This window comes from Marmota marmota, unplaced genomic scaffold (assembly GCF_001458135.2).
Source record: "Marmota marmota marmota unplaced genomic scaffold, marMar, whole genome shotgun sequence".
NCBI lineage: Eukaryota > Metazoa > Chordata > Mammalia > Rodentia > Sciuridae > Marmota > Marmota marmota.
The window spans coordinates 971487-987801 of record NW_026000138.1 but is presented as its reverse complement, the minus strand read 5'-3'; the positions used below and the strand labels follow the sequence as shown (position 1 = coordinate 987801).

The window sequence follows — 16315 nt, the reverse complement described above, 5'->3', positions numbered from 1 at the left end:
GGCCCTTCGGAGCCCCATTGGGAGGCTCAGCATGAACAGTGGCCTTCTATCCGGCCTGCCGCCCCCCGAGACCTTGGTGGGGCTCACTGTGGAGAGAGCACGAGCACTGGTACTTCCAGGACTCCAGTGAAGGTTCTGGATAGGCAGCTTTAACATATGCTCTGAAATGCTTCAGGCTGTGCTCCCTGCTGTGGGAGGGAAGTTCCACCTGTGGCACATGTAGAAACTGTTTTTTTTTTTTTAAAAAAAATATATATATATATCTTTATTTTACTTATTTCTTTTTATGTGGTGCTGAGGATCGAATCCAGGGCCTTGTGCATGCTAAGCGAGCGCTCTACCACTGAGCCACAATCCTAGCCCTAGAAACTGGGTTTTTAAGGGCAGGCCTGACAATCTTTTCCAAAGGATCACCTGGGCCTCAGGTGGGATCCTGGGGAATCTGGAGGACAGGCTCAGTGTGGATCAGGGATGCAAGACCGTGGGCTCACTTTTGGGGGAGTCTGCTGTCTGCAGGGCTGACGTCCTGTCCATGCAGCCTGCACCTCCTAAAAATAAACATTTCTGTTTCTACCTGGTGGACATTTGAAAGAAAGGAAATATCAAAATGTCAGTGGAGAGGAAATTCACCAAGAGAGACCCCTGGGACTCAGACGAGGGAGATGTCTGCAGCTCACTGGGACCTGTCGAGGGGATTCTCAGGAAGGGTTGAGCTTCCCATTAGGCCCGTGCCCAGCCTGGATGGAGATGGAAACAGGGTCAGGCAGAGGAGGGAGGAGTGGAAATGGGCCTCGGGTGACCGGTCATGCTGGCTGCTTCCCTGCACGTTATCCCATTTATTGCTACAACTATGCTTTTGGGCAGGTTGTATCCCTGTTTTGGGGGAAAGGGAAACAGAGAAGTGAGGTGACCCGCTGGGCATCACACAGCACCTCCAGTGGCCTTGGTCTGCATGCTTTCCCAGCCTGGGCTCCTGCAGTGCAGACCTTGGTTCAGAGAGTTTGGTGGTCTGCCAAGGCTCAAGGAGACAAATGGGGTCCGCTCCTCGTGATGTGAAAATAAATAGCCCCGTGGCTGGCCCGAGCCTCCCCTCCCTGGGTGAGTGAGCCAGCCGCGTAACCCCCTCCTTCCTCTCCTGTCTCCCCCAGTTTGAAGGACAGGAGATCACCCTGGACCCGCGGATGGGCATCTTCATCACCATGAACCCTGGCTACGCGGGGCGCACGGAGCTGCCTGAGTCCGTGAAGGCCCTGTTCCGGCCCGTGGTGGTCATCGTCCCCGACCTGCAGCAGATCTGCGAGATCATGCTGTTCTCCGAGGGCTTCCTGTTGGCCAAGGTGGGCCGGGGCCATGGGCAGCTTGGCCTTGTGGGTCTCCTCCTCCCTCCTCTCCAACATCCTAACTTGCACACTTGGACTTATTTACAACTGAAAAGAGGGTGACAGGAGTAACTTGGGGTCTCTGGGTCCCCACACACATCCGCACACACATTTGCACTGCTGGAACCAGCAAACAGACCCAGGAACGGAGCTGGTAACTCAGGGCAGCCACACGTGTGGACAGGAGTCACCGTCACCACACTCGGGATGTGGAGGCATCACAGCTCCATTGGGCACTCCCTCCTGCCCCTCCCCGCCTGGACTCCTCCAGCACTGTGATCCAGTCACTTTAAGAATGTTCTGTATCTGGAAAAAACAACATGTGGCCCTTTGAGATGGGCTTCTCACTCAGCATAATGCCCCTGAGATACGTGGCTTAAAAATACACATAAAGCTGGGTGCCGTGGCACATGCCAGTAATCCCAGCAGCTGGGGAGGTTGAGATAGGAGGATTGCGAGTTCAAAGCCAGCCTCAGCAAAAACGAGAGACCCTGTCTCTAAATAAAATATAAAATGGGACTCGGGGGGCTGTGGCTGTGGCTCAGTGGTAGAGCGCTTGCCTAGCATGCGTGAGGCACTGAGTTTGATCCTCAGCACCACATAAAAATAAAATAAAGGTATTGTGTCCACCTACAACTAAAAATGTTTTAAAAAAATAGGGCTGGGGATGTGCTCAGTGGTAGTGTGCCCCTGATTCAATCCCTGGTAACTCCCCCCAAAATTACATATAAAGGGAAAAAAGCAGAGCAATATACACAGATAAGATATATACATACTTATCTTTTATGGTATTCATATATTCATATATATATATATATACACACACACACACACACACACACACACATACATACACACAAACGCGCACACACACACACACCTCTTATATGTAGATCTGGCACTTATCTTTTTTCAAAGACATGATATCATCCCCAGCCCTTTATTTATATTTATTTATTTATTTTGAGACAGGGTCTCAGTGAGTTGCTTAGGGCCTCACTGAATTTCTGAGGCTGACCATCCTCCTGCCTCAGCCTCCCAAGTCCCTGGGATTACAGGTGTGTGCCATGATGCCCACTCATATATATTTTATGTAAAATATATACACCTCTCTGTCTTTTATAATATTCTCTTTCAAAATATCTCTATCAGAGTATCACATATATATTTCCAGAAGGTTCTGGAAAAGGTACAGAATAGAGAATACTTTCAACAGTGAGCGTTGTTATGTTGCTTTCCTGCAATGTTTTTTAAAGGCTCTTGCTGCTCATTAGGCCGTCAGGATTCTGAGCTGGCATGAAGAGATCTCTAGTTTGCTTCCATGGCCCCAGCCCCTGCACTGGCCTTGGACCCGCGGGCTTCATGCCTTGGTGTGGTCCAGGTGACTGAACTGTCCTCTAAACGGGCGCAGAAGAAACCTGGGTGGTCGCTTAGGTCAGATCAACAGGAAGCATCCTTCCAAGTGTGACGCGTTGCTGGGACCGAGCTTTGGATCCAGGTGGTGATGATGTCCCCAGCCTGGAGGGACAATCCTCTCTGGAAAGGCAGTTCCCTTTCACCCTCTGCCCTTGGACTTCGAAGGCTGGAGGCCAGTGGTGCTTGTCTAGAGGAGCCTCCCCGGCTCCAGCCACGTGGGGACGGCGGTGCTCTCTTGCTTTCCCCTCATCTCGTCCGTCTCTTGCTTTCTTCCCCGTCTTCTGCACAAAGACGCTGGCCAAGAAGATGACCGTCCTGTACAAGCTGGCCCGGGAGCAGCTGTCCAAGCAGCACCACTATGACTTCGGGCTCCGAGCGCTGAAGTCCGTGCTGGTGATGGCCGGCGAGCTGAAGAGGGGCTCCTCGGAGCTGCAGGAGGTGGGCTGCAGCTCAGCGGGCTCGGGCGCCCTGGCAGAGGCAGAGAGGAGGGCTGGAACCCGACGTGAGCTCTAGGTCTTGGGGGGCCCTTCCTTTCCTGTGGGGCCTCGCTGTGGCCTCCCACCCATGGCATCACCTTCTGCTGGGACTTAGTATCTTAGGGTCAAGTTCAGTGTCCTCTGGCCAGTGCCTGAATCATGATGCTTGGGTAGTGACAGTGGGTCTGTGGTCTCAGGGTGGCGGCAGGGCAAACCCTGACCCCTGGTGGCCTTCTTCATGGTATGTATTGGTGGGTCAGCGTGGCATCCACACACTCATACACACAGTGTGGTCAGCGGGCCACACCCTCCCACCCTGTTTTCTCTTTGCAAAGGAAGCGGGAGAAGCTTCCTTTGTGTGTTTCTTGTGGGGTCCCCAAAGCCCTTGCCGCGGCCGTTCGGTGGGCTCCAGTCTCCGCGCTTCTCCAGCGGCCACCTGGCCTGGCCGTGTTGAGTTTTCATTTTATGTACAGTTTGATATTTTATATTCCATTTTTATAAATTTCACTTGCGGATTTTTTTTTTTTTTGTAGAAAATTTTGAAAAATGGGCTGGGGATGTGGCTCAAGCGGTAGGGTGCTCGCCTGGTATGTGTGTGGCCCGGGTTCAATCCTCAGCACCACATACAAACAAAGATGTTGTGTCCACCAAAAACTAAAAAATAAATATTAAAATTCTCTCTCTCTCTCTCTTTCTAAAAAAAAGAAAAATTTGAAAAATATGAAGCACGAACTTAAAAAATATACCGTGTATTCTATATAAAATGTTCTGTTTCATCTCAAAAATTTTACTCAAAAACTTTTGTGCCTTATATGAAATTACATGTGATTGTACAATTTTATATAAAATGCCTAAAAGTTTTGAAAAATCATATAGATGTATATGGTATATATTTTATTATATGTTTACATATTAAACATGTAAAAATGTATAGCATGTAAATATATAGAAAAAATTTTTTTTAATACTGGGTATTGAACCCAGAGGCACTTAACCACTGAGCCACATCCCAGCCCTTTTTATATTTTATTTAGAGACAGGGTCTCACTGAGTTGCTTAGGGCCTCACTAAATTGCTGAGGCTGGTTTTGAACTTTCAATCCTCCTGCCTCAGCCTCCTGAGCCATAGGGATTATAGGCATGTGCCCCCGCGCCTGGCATAGAAATCTTTGAAAGCTCATGTGGCCTTTGCGAGGGCATCTAGGTGCCCACTTGGAGCTGGTTCCAGGCTGGCTCCAGCCTTCTGGGGACCTGTGTTCTCGCACTCAGGACGTGGTGCTCATGAGGGCCCTGCGGGACATGAACCTGCCCAAGTTTGTGTTCGAGGACGTCCCTCTTTTCCTGGGCCTGATTTCTGACCTGTTCCCGGGGCTGGACTGCCCTCGTGTCCGCTACCCTGACTTCAACGACGCGGTGGAGCAGGTGCTGTCTGAGGGCGGCTATGAACTCCTGCCCGTGCAGGTGAGTGCGGAGCCGGCTCCCAGGGGCTGCCGCGGCCTTTGCCTGGCTTTCTCTGTGTTTTCTGAAATTCTTTTTTTTTTTTAAAAAAAGGTAAAATATTCATAATACAAGGCTTGCCGTCTTAATCATTTAAAAATGCTGGTAAAACACAATGTAGAATTTACTCTTTTTTTTTTTTAAGATTTATCTTTTCTTCTTCTTTTTTTAATATTTATTCTTCAGTTTTCGGTGGACACAACATCTTTGTTGGTATGTGGTGTTGAGGATCGAACCCGGGTTGCACGCATGCCAGGCGAGCGCGCTACCGCCTGAGCCACATCCCCAGCCCCTAGAATTTACTCTTGTCACCATTTTTAAGCGCATATTTCTGTGGCAGTCACTTGATGGTGGGACCATCCCCATCCCCAGAACTCTCCATCTTGCACAACGGAAACTCCACGTCCTTCAGAACCCCCTGCCCTCCCCGCAGCCCCAGGAACCTGCCGTTCCACTCTGTCTGCATGAACTTGACGACTCCAACGACTGCCCATGTGTGACACTGTGGAGCTCTGACCTTCTGTGTCTGGCTTCTTTCCTTGGTGTGATGCTCCCAGGTCCGTCCTGGCGTGGCTTGTGTCACTCCTCTGTGAGACTGAGTGGCATTCCACGGAGTGTACGCTACAGAGGGTTCTGGCCCAGCATGATAAGATCACTGAAGGGTTTTGTTCGGGAACTCAACTCTCTAATGTGCTCCCCTCCCATCAGAGTTGCACTTACAAATGATTAAATTAGGTGCTTCTGGGGTAGGAGGGCAGGACTTGGAGCATCTGAAACCTGTGAGGTTGTATGTGTCGTCATTAAGCCAAAAGCTTGTGGTTCGAGTGTTCTGATGAGGTTGCAGGACCAGGGTGGCTGCCCCTCGGGCACCAGGCTCCCCAGACCTCTCAGGCCCAGGCAGTGGGCACCTGCCATGGATGGACGCTCTTTGTGCCTGTTCTGATTCCAATTCTCTCTGCAAGTGGTTGTTTAAAAAGATTGATTGGCAGTTCCTCAACCAAACACGGCCACCATCAGGCCTCGGCAATTCTGCTGCCTGGTATAGACCCACAAGAAACATGGACACACGTCTCCAGAGAAACCTGGACATGAATGCTCCAGGCAGCATAACCCACAGAGCCAGAAAGCAGAAACCACGTGGAGTCCACCGTCTGTGGGCAGATGGATAGGGTGTGACCTGTCCGTACCATGGAGTGCTACTCAGGCAGGAACAGGAGTGAAACACTGACACTGTGTGATGGCTTGGGTCTGGAGTGTCCCCAAAGCTCCCGTGTTGAAGGCTTGGTCCTGTGCTTTGCAAGGGTGCATTGGGTCCTTAGCGCCTTCCTCCCTCTCTCTCTGCTTCCTGGCTGCCACCACAGGGCAGGTTTGCTCCTCTGTGCCACTGAGACCTGCCTCACCACAGGCCAGAACCAGTGGAGCCAGACAACCATGGGCTGAGACCTGTAAAACCATGAGGAAAAAATGACACTTTCCTCCTTTAAGTTGTTTTTGTCAGGTAGTTTGTCACAGCAATGAAGAGCTAACTAATGCAATATGCTATGAAGTGCGCAGACCTTGACATGATGCTAAGCGGCAAAGCCAGGCATAGAGACCACCTGTTGTGTGATTCCATTGGTGTGGAAAGTCCAGAGTCGGCAAATCCATTGACACAGAAAGTAGAGTGGTGTTTGCCGGGGGCTGGAGGAGGGGGCAAGCGATGGTGAGAGGTGGTTACGGGATGGGTGGGATGTTCTGAAACTGATAGTCATCTTTGATGGCTGCACAGCTCTGCAGATAGACCAGAAACCAGTGAACTGCGTACTATAAGTGGGTAAATCGCACTCATGAAAGATCTCAGGAAAACTCTTACACACGTGTATGTTTAACTCCGTGCCGATGTTTGTCCTGCAGGTGGATAAAGTGGTTCAGATGTACGAGACCATGCTCACCCGCCACACCACCATGATAGTGGGGCCCACGGGAGGGGGCAAGTCTGTGGTCATCAACGCTCTGTGTCAGGCCCAGACCAAGTGAGTACGCCCTCCCCCGGGCCCTGCGCCTGGCTGCCAGGGCGGTTTCATGGGAAATATTTGGTGACCATGTTACCTAGACCCACTTTGCTCTCCAGTTTCCTGTTTGTGGGAAATTTGTCTTAATGTCCCTTCAATCTCACCGTCTTTACTTGTCTCATGGCTGACTTAGCTCACATATTTCAGGATGCAAACTAGGGGCCCTTTGTACAGAATCTCACAAACCATCCTATAAGGATATTTTGTGAATTAACTTAAGACATGTTGCCTTGGTGTTCAGATTGCTCCTTTCAGGTAAGTCTGGACCCACGATTAGGTGATGCTGCTGTGGTATCCGAGGGAACAGAGATGCCCTGTGTCTGTCAGGCCTGCAGGAGCCACTGCTTGAGGAAGCCATCTGTCCCTCCTGGATAGAACGTCCTCAGGGCGGGCAGGGAGTCAGAGCCTTCCAAGGAAAGTGGATGTCCTGACGTCTGAATGGGATGCTTCACTCCAGCAAGCAATCTAAATCAAGCCATGTGACATTTGTGACTTCTCAGATTGATAGATAGCCTATAAGGAGTCTGTCTGTCATTTCTTCTTATTTCTTCCTATGTTTCACACAAGGAGACCAGGGACAGGGCCTACTGATGATGAGTGGCCTGTGCCATAGTCATTCTGTATTTCATTCCTCAACTAATCAAACGTTAGGTAATTTATGGAGCTGTCACATACTATGTGTATGGGTGACGTTGTATGTTTTTGTTTTTTTTTTTTAAGTTATCTGTTCATTTGAACCATGGATTGTGTGAAGTTTAGTTTTTCTTGAGATGAATGGACCACGTAGCCTGGTGGGGATCTCTTTAGACAAGGAAGTGCCCTGTCAGCAGCTCTATAACATCATCAGCACAGCGGACATCCTGTGGATAAGGAGGACGTAATCCTGGATACTGAGCGTTGTCTCCTATGCACCATTCATTTTGAAAAGCTCATCACACCTACACATGTGTCTTGTGCCTGAAAGTCAGCTTCCTGCTGCATCGAGGCCCAGCGTTTCCTCTTGGGGCCTCATTGGTGCTGGGGCTGTGTTTGGGGTGAACCTTTCCATTTAGTGAAGACCATTAACAGGGATGAGAAGCCATCTGGTGGAGCATGTATAGGGCTCACATTCTCCATTTTGAATTGGATTCAAAGCATCTGGTTCCTTGTGGGCACCGCAGATAGTTTTCCTGGTGTGTTTTGTGGGCTGAGCCACAGCTGAAGCCTCTCCCTTACTTTAGGCTTGGGCTGGTGACAAAGTTGTACATCCTGAACCCCAAGGCCATGAGTGTCATAGAGCTCTACGGCATTCTGGACCCCAACACCCGAGACTGGACGGACGGGGTGCTGTCCAACATCTTCAGGGAGATCAACAAGCCGACGGATAAGAAGGAGCGGAAGTGAGTGTCCCCAGGAGTGGGTGGGAGCCTGGGGTGGTGGTGACCATGGGACAGCACAGATGGTGGTGGCAGATGAGCACGCACTGTGCCTTCACACTTGCACTCAACAGACCAAGGACAAATCTCGTGGCTCTGTTTATTGGGCACGGGTTCCATCTTGGGGCTTTTTCTGTGTGGCCCCAGCTGGTCTCAGCAACGCCGTGTGGTAGGTACTGGCTTTGTCCCAGTGTAGCATGGATAAAACCAAGGCCGAGAGAAGGCAAGAAATGTCCCCAGGGTCGCTGGTTTGAATCTGGGCTGTGTATGTGACTGAGTCCCCAAGGCAACCACCAGGGCAGGCTGCAGGGTCCCCCTCTGTCCGGCCAGGTGAGTCCAGGAAGGACGGCATCAGAGTGTCAGGGGCAGTTCTGGGAAGCCCCCATGAGCTGCTGCTTTCCTGCTGCGAGGGACACACCAGGCAGTGTCCTGGTCACCTCTCCACCCGCTGTGAGGGACACATGAGGCCCAGTGTGGAGAGCTCCGAGGGAGCTTCGGGCCCTGAGCTGCCCTATGAGACTTCTTAGGGAGCCTCGGGAATGGCTCTGACTTGATATTCCCGTCAAACCCCATGAATAATTTCTTAAGGACCTCACAATAAGAAAGGACCGGAGCCCCGGCCGGTGACTTTTCAGACCTCTGCTTAGCACTTCTCGCTGGGCTCTGGACCCAGCCGGCACGTCACAGGGCGATCAGCTCTCTTGTCTCTGGCACCTTTAGAGTTCCTCTCAGGATCTTAATGTTCTGGAAGGTTCTGGGACAGCTCTTCCATAGCAGAGTCTCAGTTTGGGGTCGTCAGGTCGGGTACCTTCCATGCCGCGGGAGCTGTGCTTCCGCTGCTCCGTGATCTCTCAGGCATGGCGGGTCCTGGGTTGCCGCAGGTATATCTTGTTCGATGGAGACGTGGACGCTCTGTGGGTGGAGAACATGAACTCCGTGATGGACGACAACAAGCTGCTGACGCTGGCCAACGGCGAGCGCATCCGGCTCCAGGAACACTGCGCCCTGCTGTTTGAGGCAAGTGAAGGTGGGACATCACCGTGATGGCCGGCCTTTCCTTTAATCAGAATTCATATGTGTGATAAAGTGTTGATGCATGTGGATGATTATTAAAAAATGCAGAATTTGTGACTCGTACTGCTCTGTCCCTATCTGCTCCCTGCGTCCCCTCTTCGTTCCTGGGGTGATGGCTTTTACTTGTTTTTCCTGAGTGTCAATAAGCAACGGGGTCAGCGTGCTATTTCTTTTACACATTAGCTATTGGTTGAGCACTCTCACAGTCAGGGTTTATCTCATACCACTAGCCAAACTTCTCTCCTCAGAACAGTATACTGCTAAATTGACTGATAGCAAACAGTATTTAAATTATTGGGAATATGGAAATATTTACTGTAGAGTCAACTAGTATACTGTAGTTACATTTACTGTATTTTTGTTGTTGTTGGTTTGGAAACTATGGAGGATTGAACCCAGGGATACTTTATCCCCAGCCCATTTTCTTGTATATTTTATTTTGAGACAGGGTTTCACTGAGTGGCCCAGGCTAGCCTCGAACTTGTGATTCCCCCCGCCTCCAGCTTTCTGAGTGTGCCACCATGCCTGCCTGGCCATTTACTTACCCTTCCTTCCTTCCTTCCTTTCCTCCTCCTCTTCCTCCTCCTTCTTCTTCTTTTGGTCTTTTTTTTTTTTTTTTTGCAGTGCTGGGGATTGAACCCAGGGCCTTGTACCTGCTAGGCAAGTGCTCTACCGCTGAGCTATATCCACAGCCCCATTTACTATTTTTAGAGCCATTTGTGTTGTGTGGTGTTTGTAATTGCCTTCCTTTTTCTCTCATGTCATCTGTCTCTATCTTATCCTTGGTTGTTGTTGTTTTTTTTGTTTTTTGTTTTTTGTTTTTAACTTTCTCTCATTTCAAGTATTCTGTTGAGCTCCCTTTTCCCCTGGAGGATACCTTCCAAGGCCCTCCATTTCTTGCTTAAAGTACAAGCAGTTTTTCAGTTGTGGCCCTGGGACTTGCTTTCATTCATCTTGGCCTTTGAAACTTGGCAATGCATTAGTATTTATGGGTATCAGCATTTAATTGGCTGACCCAGCTATTTTTTTTTATAGAAAGAGACAAGTTTAGCTGGGCATGGTGGTGCATGCCTGCAATCCCAGCAGTTTAGGAAGCTGAGGCAGGAAAATTGCAAGTTCAAGGCCAGCCTCAGCAATTTAGTGAGGCCCTAGGCAACTTATTTTCTTCTTTATAATTTCCTATCAGAACTCTACTAAAACTCTATCTAAAAAGGTGTTACATCAGAGATGTATAACCTCATCAGAAACCTAGGTATTCAATTAAAACCCTAAGGAAAGCTGTATTAATTTGGGCATGATGTGGGTTTTATCCTGTCTCAAGATAGAGAGAGAGGGGTGGGGGGAGAAGAGAGATTTTTAAAATTGCCAGTTTAGCTGTATTTTTAAAATTTTGTACTACTTTATCTCAACAATGGTTAAAAAAAATTAAAAGGAAAACACTTCAAAGCAGTATTAGTTTCTAGGTGGTGGGATTGGGATAACTTATTTTCTTTATAATTTTCTATCAGAACTCTACTGCATATTTATTTTTATATTATTTCATAGTAAGGGAAAACTTAAAAAGGTGTTACATCAGAGATGTATAACCTCATCAGAAACCTAAGTATTCAATTAAAACCCTTAGGAAAGCTGTATTAATTTGGGTGTGGTGTGGATTTTATAGAGTTGTAAAAACTTTGCACAAAAAAACACCCTTAAACATCTATCCAAGCTGGGTGTTGTGACACATGCCTGTAATCCTAGCTGGCTTGGGAGGCTGAGGAAGGAGGATCATAAATCTGGGCTGTGTATGTGACTGAGTCCCCAAGGCAACCACCAGGGCAGGGTATAGTGGACGGAAGACAAGGGGAGAAGCTGAAGACCATAGTGCCCCAGACGGACCTAAACATGGTATAGGATCCGTGCCTGCTGCCAGCAGAGGCTTCCCATAGGACAGACCCCAGTGGACTTCTAAGGGGGACAGAGATGCCAGCGGGGTCAACCCTAACATGTCAGTTCAAAGCCAGCCTCAGCAATTTGGTGAGGCCCTAGGCAATTCAGTGAGACCCTGTCTCTAAATAAAATACAAAAAAGGGCTGGGGATGTGGCTCAGTGGTCAAGTGCCCTCGGTTCAATCCCCGGTACCAAAAAAAACCCCCAAACATACATGCACTTGTTTCTAGTATAGACATGGTTGATTTTCTCTCCCTCCAGGTTGGAGATTTACAGTACGCCTCCCCTGCAACTGTGTCTCGATGTGGAATGGTGTATGTAGATCCTAAAAACTTGAAATACCAACCGTACTGGAAAAAGTGGGTTCATCAAATACAAAATAAGGTGAAATTATTTCTGAAATAAACTTATAGTTATCAGTATTGGTGGCCAGCCGTAGTTGAAGGCCTGGTCCTTGACCTGCTCGTGTCCTTGAGCACAAATCAGATGAAGACACGGTGACACACTCATTCGACTTCATGTAGTTCAAGGGGTTGAAAAGCATTTCTTACAGAGGGGTAGATAATAAATGTTCTAGGCTTTGGGGACTGCACTTGTTCTTTTGCACCTACTCAGTTCTGTCTTGTGGCACAGATACAGCCAGACACAGTGCGTATGGGAAAGGACACGGCTGTGGACCCTGAGAGGTTCATTTACAGAAACAGGGGCCAGGCCAGATTGGGTTTATGGGCTCTTTGGCAGACATGCCCAGTTCCTGAGGGACAGGAGCTCCCTGATTCTGTGCTTCTGCTCAGTGGGAGGTGTGAGGGACCTGCTTGTCATGTAATTGGGATCTGAAGGTTCCAGTGGACCTCAAGCCATGTGACGTGTCCTATGGCTGCTCAGAAAGTGTTTTGTCTTAACCGTGGGCTTCACTGATGGACATAGGGATGGATGTGACCATCATGTACAGGGTGTGGCTTGACCATGCCCAGGACACCTGGACCACGGTCTGTGGTAACAGGTGGCCTGGGTGGATCTCTAGAAGGGCTGTTAGGACAGGGAAGGGAAGACCAGGGAACCATTTGAGGGACTGTCATCTGGGATGGAGTTCCTGAGGATCCACTCAGTCCCTATGGCCACCAGTGCTGGGTAGAGACAGGGTCTCTGCTCCTTTCTACTCCTTGCTGGATGCCTGGTCAGGCCGCTGGAACTCTGAGAGGCAGGCCCCTTTCCTGTTGAATGGGAACTTGTGTCTCTGTCACTCCCAGGGGCGGAGCGGCCCCTGTGGCAGCCAAAGGAAGTGGAAGGGCAATGTAAAGGACGTTCTGCCCACAGCGCAGGCTCTGCTGCCAGGGCTTCGCCCCCTGTGGCCTCACCCTTCATTAGCTGTGCTGCTCCGTCTTCGGACAGGAAGACTTTCTGTGAACATCCACTTAAATAAGTGAAGGTTTGCAAATGTTTTGGAATTCTGCTCCTTCGCAGGAGGAGCAAAAATATCTGGATACTCTCTTTGAGAAATACGTGCCCTACCTCATGGACGTGATCGTGGAGGGTATAGTGGACGGAAGACAAGGGGAGAAGCTGAAGACCATAGTGCCCCAGACGGACCTAAACATGGTAGGATCTGTGCCTGCTGCCAGCAGAGGCTTCCCATAGGACAGACCCCAGTGGACTTCTAAGGGGGACAGAGATGCCAGCGGGGTCAACCCTAACATGTCAGTGGGGGTCCTTTTGTTTTGGTGACCCTGAGCATGCCACGACAGTGGGCTCCATCTGTCTGGACCAACGTGGTGGGTCATATGTTCCCATTGCTCTGGGATCTGGAAATCCCAAGATTTAGGACTGAGGTGACTCTGTGGGGGTAGGATGTATGGGCTGAACCGGGTGTTTTCCACGAGCCAGGTGACTCAGTTAGCCAAGATGTTGGACGCCTTACTGGAGGGAGAAATCGAGGACCCCGACCTGCTGGAGTGCTTCTTCTTGGAGGCCCTGTACTTCTCCCTGGGTGCCTCCCTGCTCGAGGATGGAAAGATTAAATTTGATGAAAGCGTCAAACGCATTGCTTCTTTGCCCACTGCTGACACGGAGGAGGTTTGGGCCAAACCTGGGGAACTGCCAGGTGACAACCGAGCGCTACTTGCTCACCCTCTCCGACTGCTTCGAGTTGGGCTTTCAGACACCGTGAGCTCGTTCCCCGTGTTCCCGCCTGGGTGGGTTTTCTGGGGCCATGGTCAGAACACTGGTGGTGCCCTCAGGAGGAGGTCAGGTGCACTGGCTGCGGTCCCTGCGAGTGCCCTTTCTTGAGGAGTCTCAACTCTTCTCCCTGGAGCTATGGCATATGCCCCTTGGCTCTGGCTGGGTGTTCTAACTCCCGTGTTCCACGAGCCTTTGCTCCTCTTTTCCTTTGGGCTCCTCATCTGTCTGAAGCACCATGACTTAACTAATCTGGTGCTGCTGACATTTGCATGGTAGGCCGTCACCTGTGGGTTTTGCAGGGTACTCATGGGAAATCACGGTGTATTAAGGGTTTCAGTTTTTTCACCAAGAACACGCACCCTCCAGGATGTACAAAAGGTTGAATTGGCAGGGCCCATGGGGAAGGGGTCTGTGAAGGGGCTTCTTTTTGAGGTGGGCTTGGATAGCACCCCTGTGATTGACTGTCATGGTGAAGAATGGTGTGGAGAGGGAGGTGATGGTGACAGGTGGGGCTGGGACTCCCAGGCTACCTGTGGCACCTGGTGCTTCTCCTGTCCCTCTCCTGCACCGTCTTGATCAGATGCCTTCATGGCAGCCGTCCTCCCCCTTTGCAGAAATTAGTATGTCTGCAGTGAAAGTGTTTTCTTATCTCTCTCTACCCCTGCCTGACACGCCACCACTGGAGGGGTGGGGACCAGGGTTCTGTGCCCAACTACGTGTTCCCCTGGAAGGGACTCGGAAGGTTTCTGTCCAGTGAACAGGTAGCCTTAGGTCAGCATCTGACCGGCGAGCGAGTCGCTCTAATTCAAAGCACTTGCTAAGTGTCTGTCTGGGGAAGAAGTGGCATGTAGGTGATACTGTGGTAGCCATCCAGGGAACCAGCAGGATTAGCTCATTTGAGGCACCTACCAGAACTGATTCCTATGTTCCCACGTCCACGATCACAGTGACATGGACTTTGATTGTCCACCGCAGGCCAGCTTCCAACTTTGTACGAGTTTCATTTCGATTCCAAACGGAACCAGTGGATCCCCTGGAGTAAGCTGGTTCCAGAGTATGTGCATGACCACCAGAGGAAGTTCATCGACATCCTGGGTAAGCGAGAGGCAAGCCTCTGTCCCTGGTGTGAGGGTGTGTGACCCTGGTCCTGGGAGGAAGTGAGAAGCATCCTGTGGCCTGGCTGGCCACCTGAGTCCCACCCAGGGAGCTGAGAAGAGCAGGGAGCCAGGGGCCCTCCTGAGAGGCCCTTGGATGCTGGCTCAGTGCCCGCGGAGAGGATGCTTGGCTTCCCCTGGCATTTCCTCTGCTCTCTCCAGCCCACGGAGCTGGCTGGGCGTGGGTAGTGACCGGCACGTTCCCGTGAACAGTGCTTCCTGGAGAAGGCATGTGCCCCTGGTGTGTACCCCCAAGACTGTATTTTAAGTCTCCTCCTCTGGCTGGTTAGACACAATGTGGGCTGGATAGCTCCACAACATGTGCACCTGGCTTTGGTCCGTTGTACCTGCAGAGCAAGGCACCCCGATCCTCCAGAACCCATGGAGATTAAAATCTGCCCACGTGGGAGGGGGCAGGCTGGACCTGACTTGGTGGCTGAAGTCTCTGCAGAGGGAGCTGTGGGTCAGGAGACCAGATCCTGCAGGCATGTGGGTGACTCAGCAGCAGGGAGATCTTTTTTTTTAGCACCCAAGCATAAATCTCACTCGGATGCTGGGGCAGTTTGTGTGCTGTCATCCTGGACAGTGTCGTGCTCGCACAACGTATGTAGAAATGTGTTGGACTCATCGAATTCTACACTTACGATGGGTGATGCCTTTGTAAGTTGTGCCTCAATAAAGCCAAGGAGAATAATGGCTGGGGTGATGAGGTTCTCCTACAGAGCAGCTCTACCTGCCACGCAAGTTCCTGAGGTCACGGCTTGGCTTCTGCTGATGCTTTTTATGGGATTTACGGGATTCTGTGACAGTTCTGTGTTGTCACCCCCCACCCCCCACCCCCATGTGGAGCTCTTCCGATGTTCCTTCCATTTCTTTTGTAGTTCACACGGTGGATACAACCCGCACCACCTGGATATTGGAACAAATGGTCAAAATTAAGCAGCCTGTTATTTTTGTTGGTGAATCTGGCACTTCTAAGACAGCCACTACCCAGAACTTCCTAAGACACCTCAGTGAAGACACTAATGTAAGCCATTGTTGGTATCAGTTACCCGTTGCCGTGTAACAAACTGCCCAGCACAGAGTCACTTAAGACAACAAGCACCACCTCCTGGTGTCTGTGGGTGGAGGGGCTGGCAGTGGCTCAGCTGGGTGGCCCTAGTTCAGGTCCTCTCATAAGGTTGCAGTCAGGCTATTGGCTGGACAGGGGCTGGATTATCCTCTTTCAGATGGTATTTCATATGGATAGAGGCTGGAGGCCTTAGTTCCCTGCTGTGTGGGCCTCTCCCAGGGCTGCTTGAGTGCGCTTTTTGTAAACTGTTGCTTTATCAAAGTACCCAAGACCAGGTAATTTATAAAGAAGAGAAGTTTATTTGACTCATAGTTCTGGATGGTGGGAAATCCAGGAGCCTGGTGCCAGCATGATGAGGACCTTCTACCTACATGATAGTGTGGCAGAGGGTGTCACATGGCGAGACAGAGTAGGTTTGCCAGAGAAAGTCACTTAGATTTAAAAAAAAAAAAAAAGGTGCTTCCTTAATAGTGGATGAATCCATTAATCCACAAGGGTTTTGCCTTTGGGATCCCTTCACCTTCCAAGGACCCACCCTGAAGTCTCATTAACATATGAATTTGGGGATTGAGCTTTGCACCTCTGAAACCTGGGGCACATTGAAACCTGAGCAGTGTTGTGACTGCAGCTAGGGCTCCAGTGAAAGCCCAGGACGGGCAGCAAAGGGAGGCT

General features: G+C 50.3%; 1 protein-coding gene across 4 annotated transcripts in view; it reads left to right on the top strand.

Moving 5' to 3' along the window:
• Dnah10 (dynein axonemal heavy chain 10) overlaps positions 1–16315 on the top strand; it is a 115512-nt gene that overhangs the window by 59515 nt on the left and 39682 nt on the right. For all 4 annotated transcript variants that reach the window (XM_048785492.1, XM_048785491.1, XM_048785490.1 and 1 more), the window contains exons 35-45: positions 1149–1337; positions 3087–3233; positions 4540–4731; positions 6661–6779; positions 8039–8197; positions 9115–9250; positions 11501–11623; positions 12704–12838; positions 13124–13340; positions 14393–14512; positions 15453–15598. In XM_048785492.1, the coding sequence (XP_048641449.1) occupies positions 1149–1337; positions 3087–3233; positions 4540–4731; positions 6661–6779; positions 8039–8197; positions 9115–9250; positions 11501–11623; positions 12704–12838; positions 13124–13340; positions 14393–14512; positions 15453–15598 (1683 nt within the window). The remainder of the gene's footprint in view (positions 1–1148; positions 1338–3086; positions 3234–4539; positions 4732–6660; positions 6780–8038; positions 8198–9114; positions 9251–11500; positions 11624–12703; positions 12839–13123; positions 13341–14392; positions 14513–15452; positions 15599–16315) is intronic.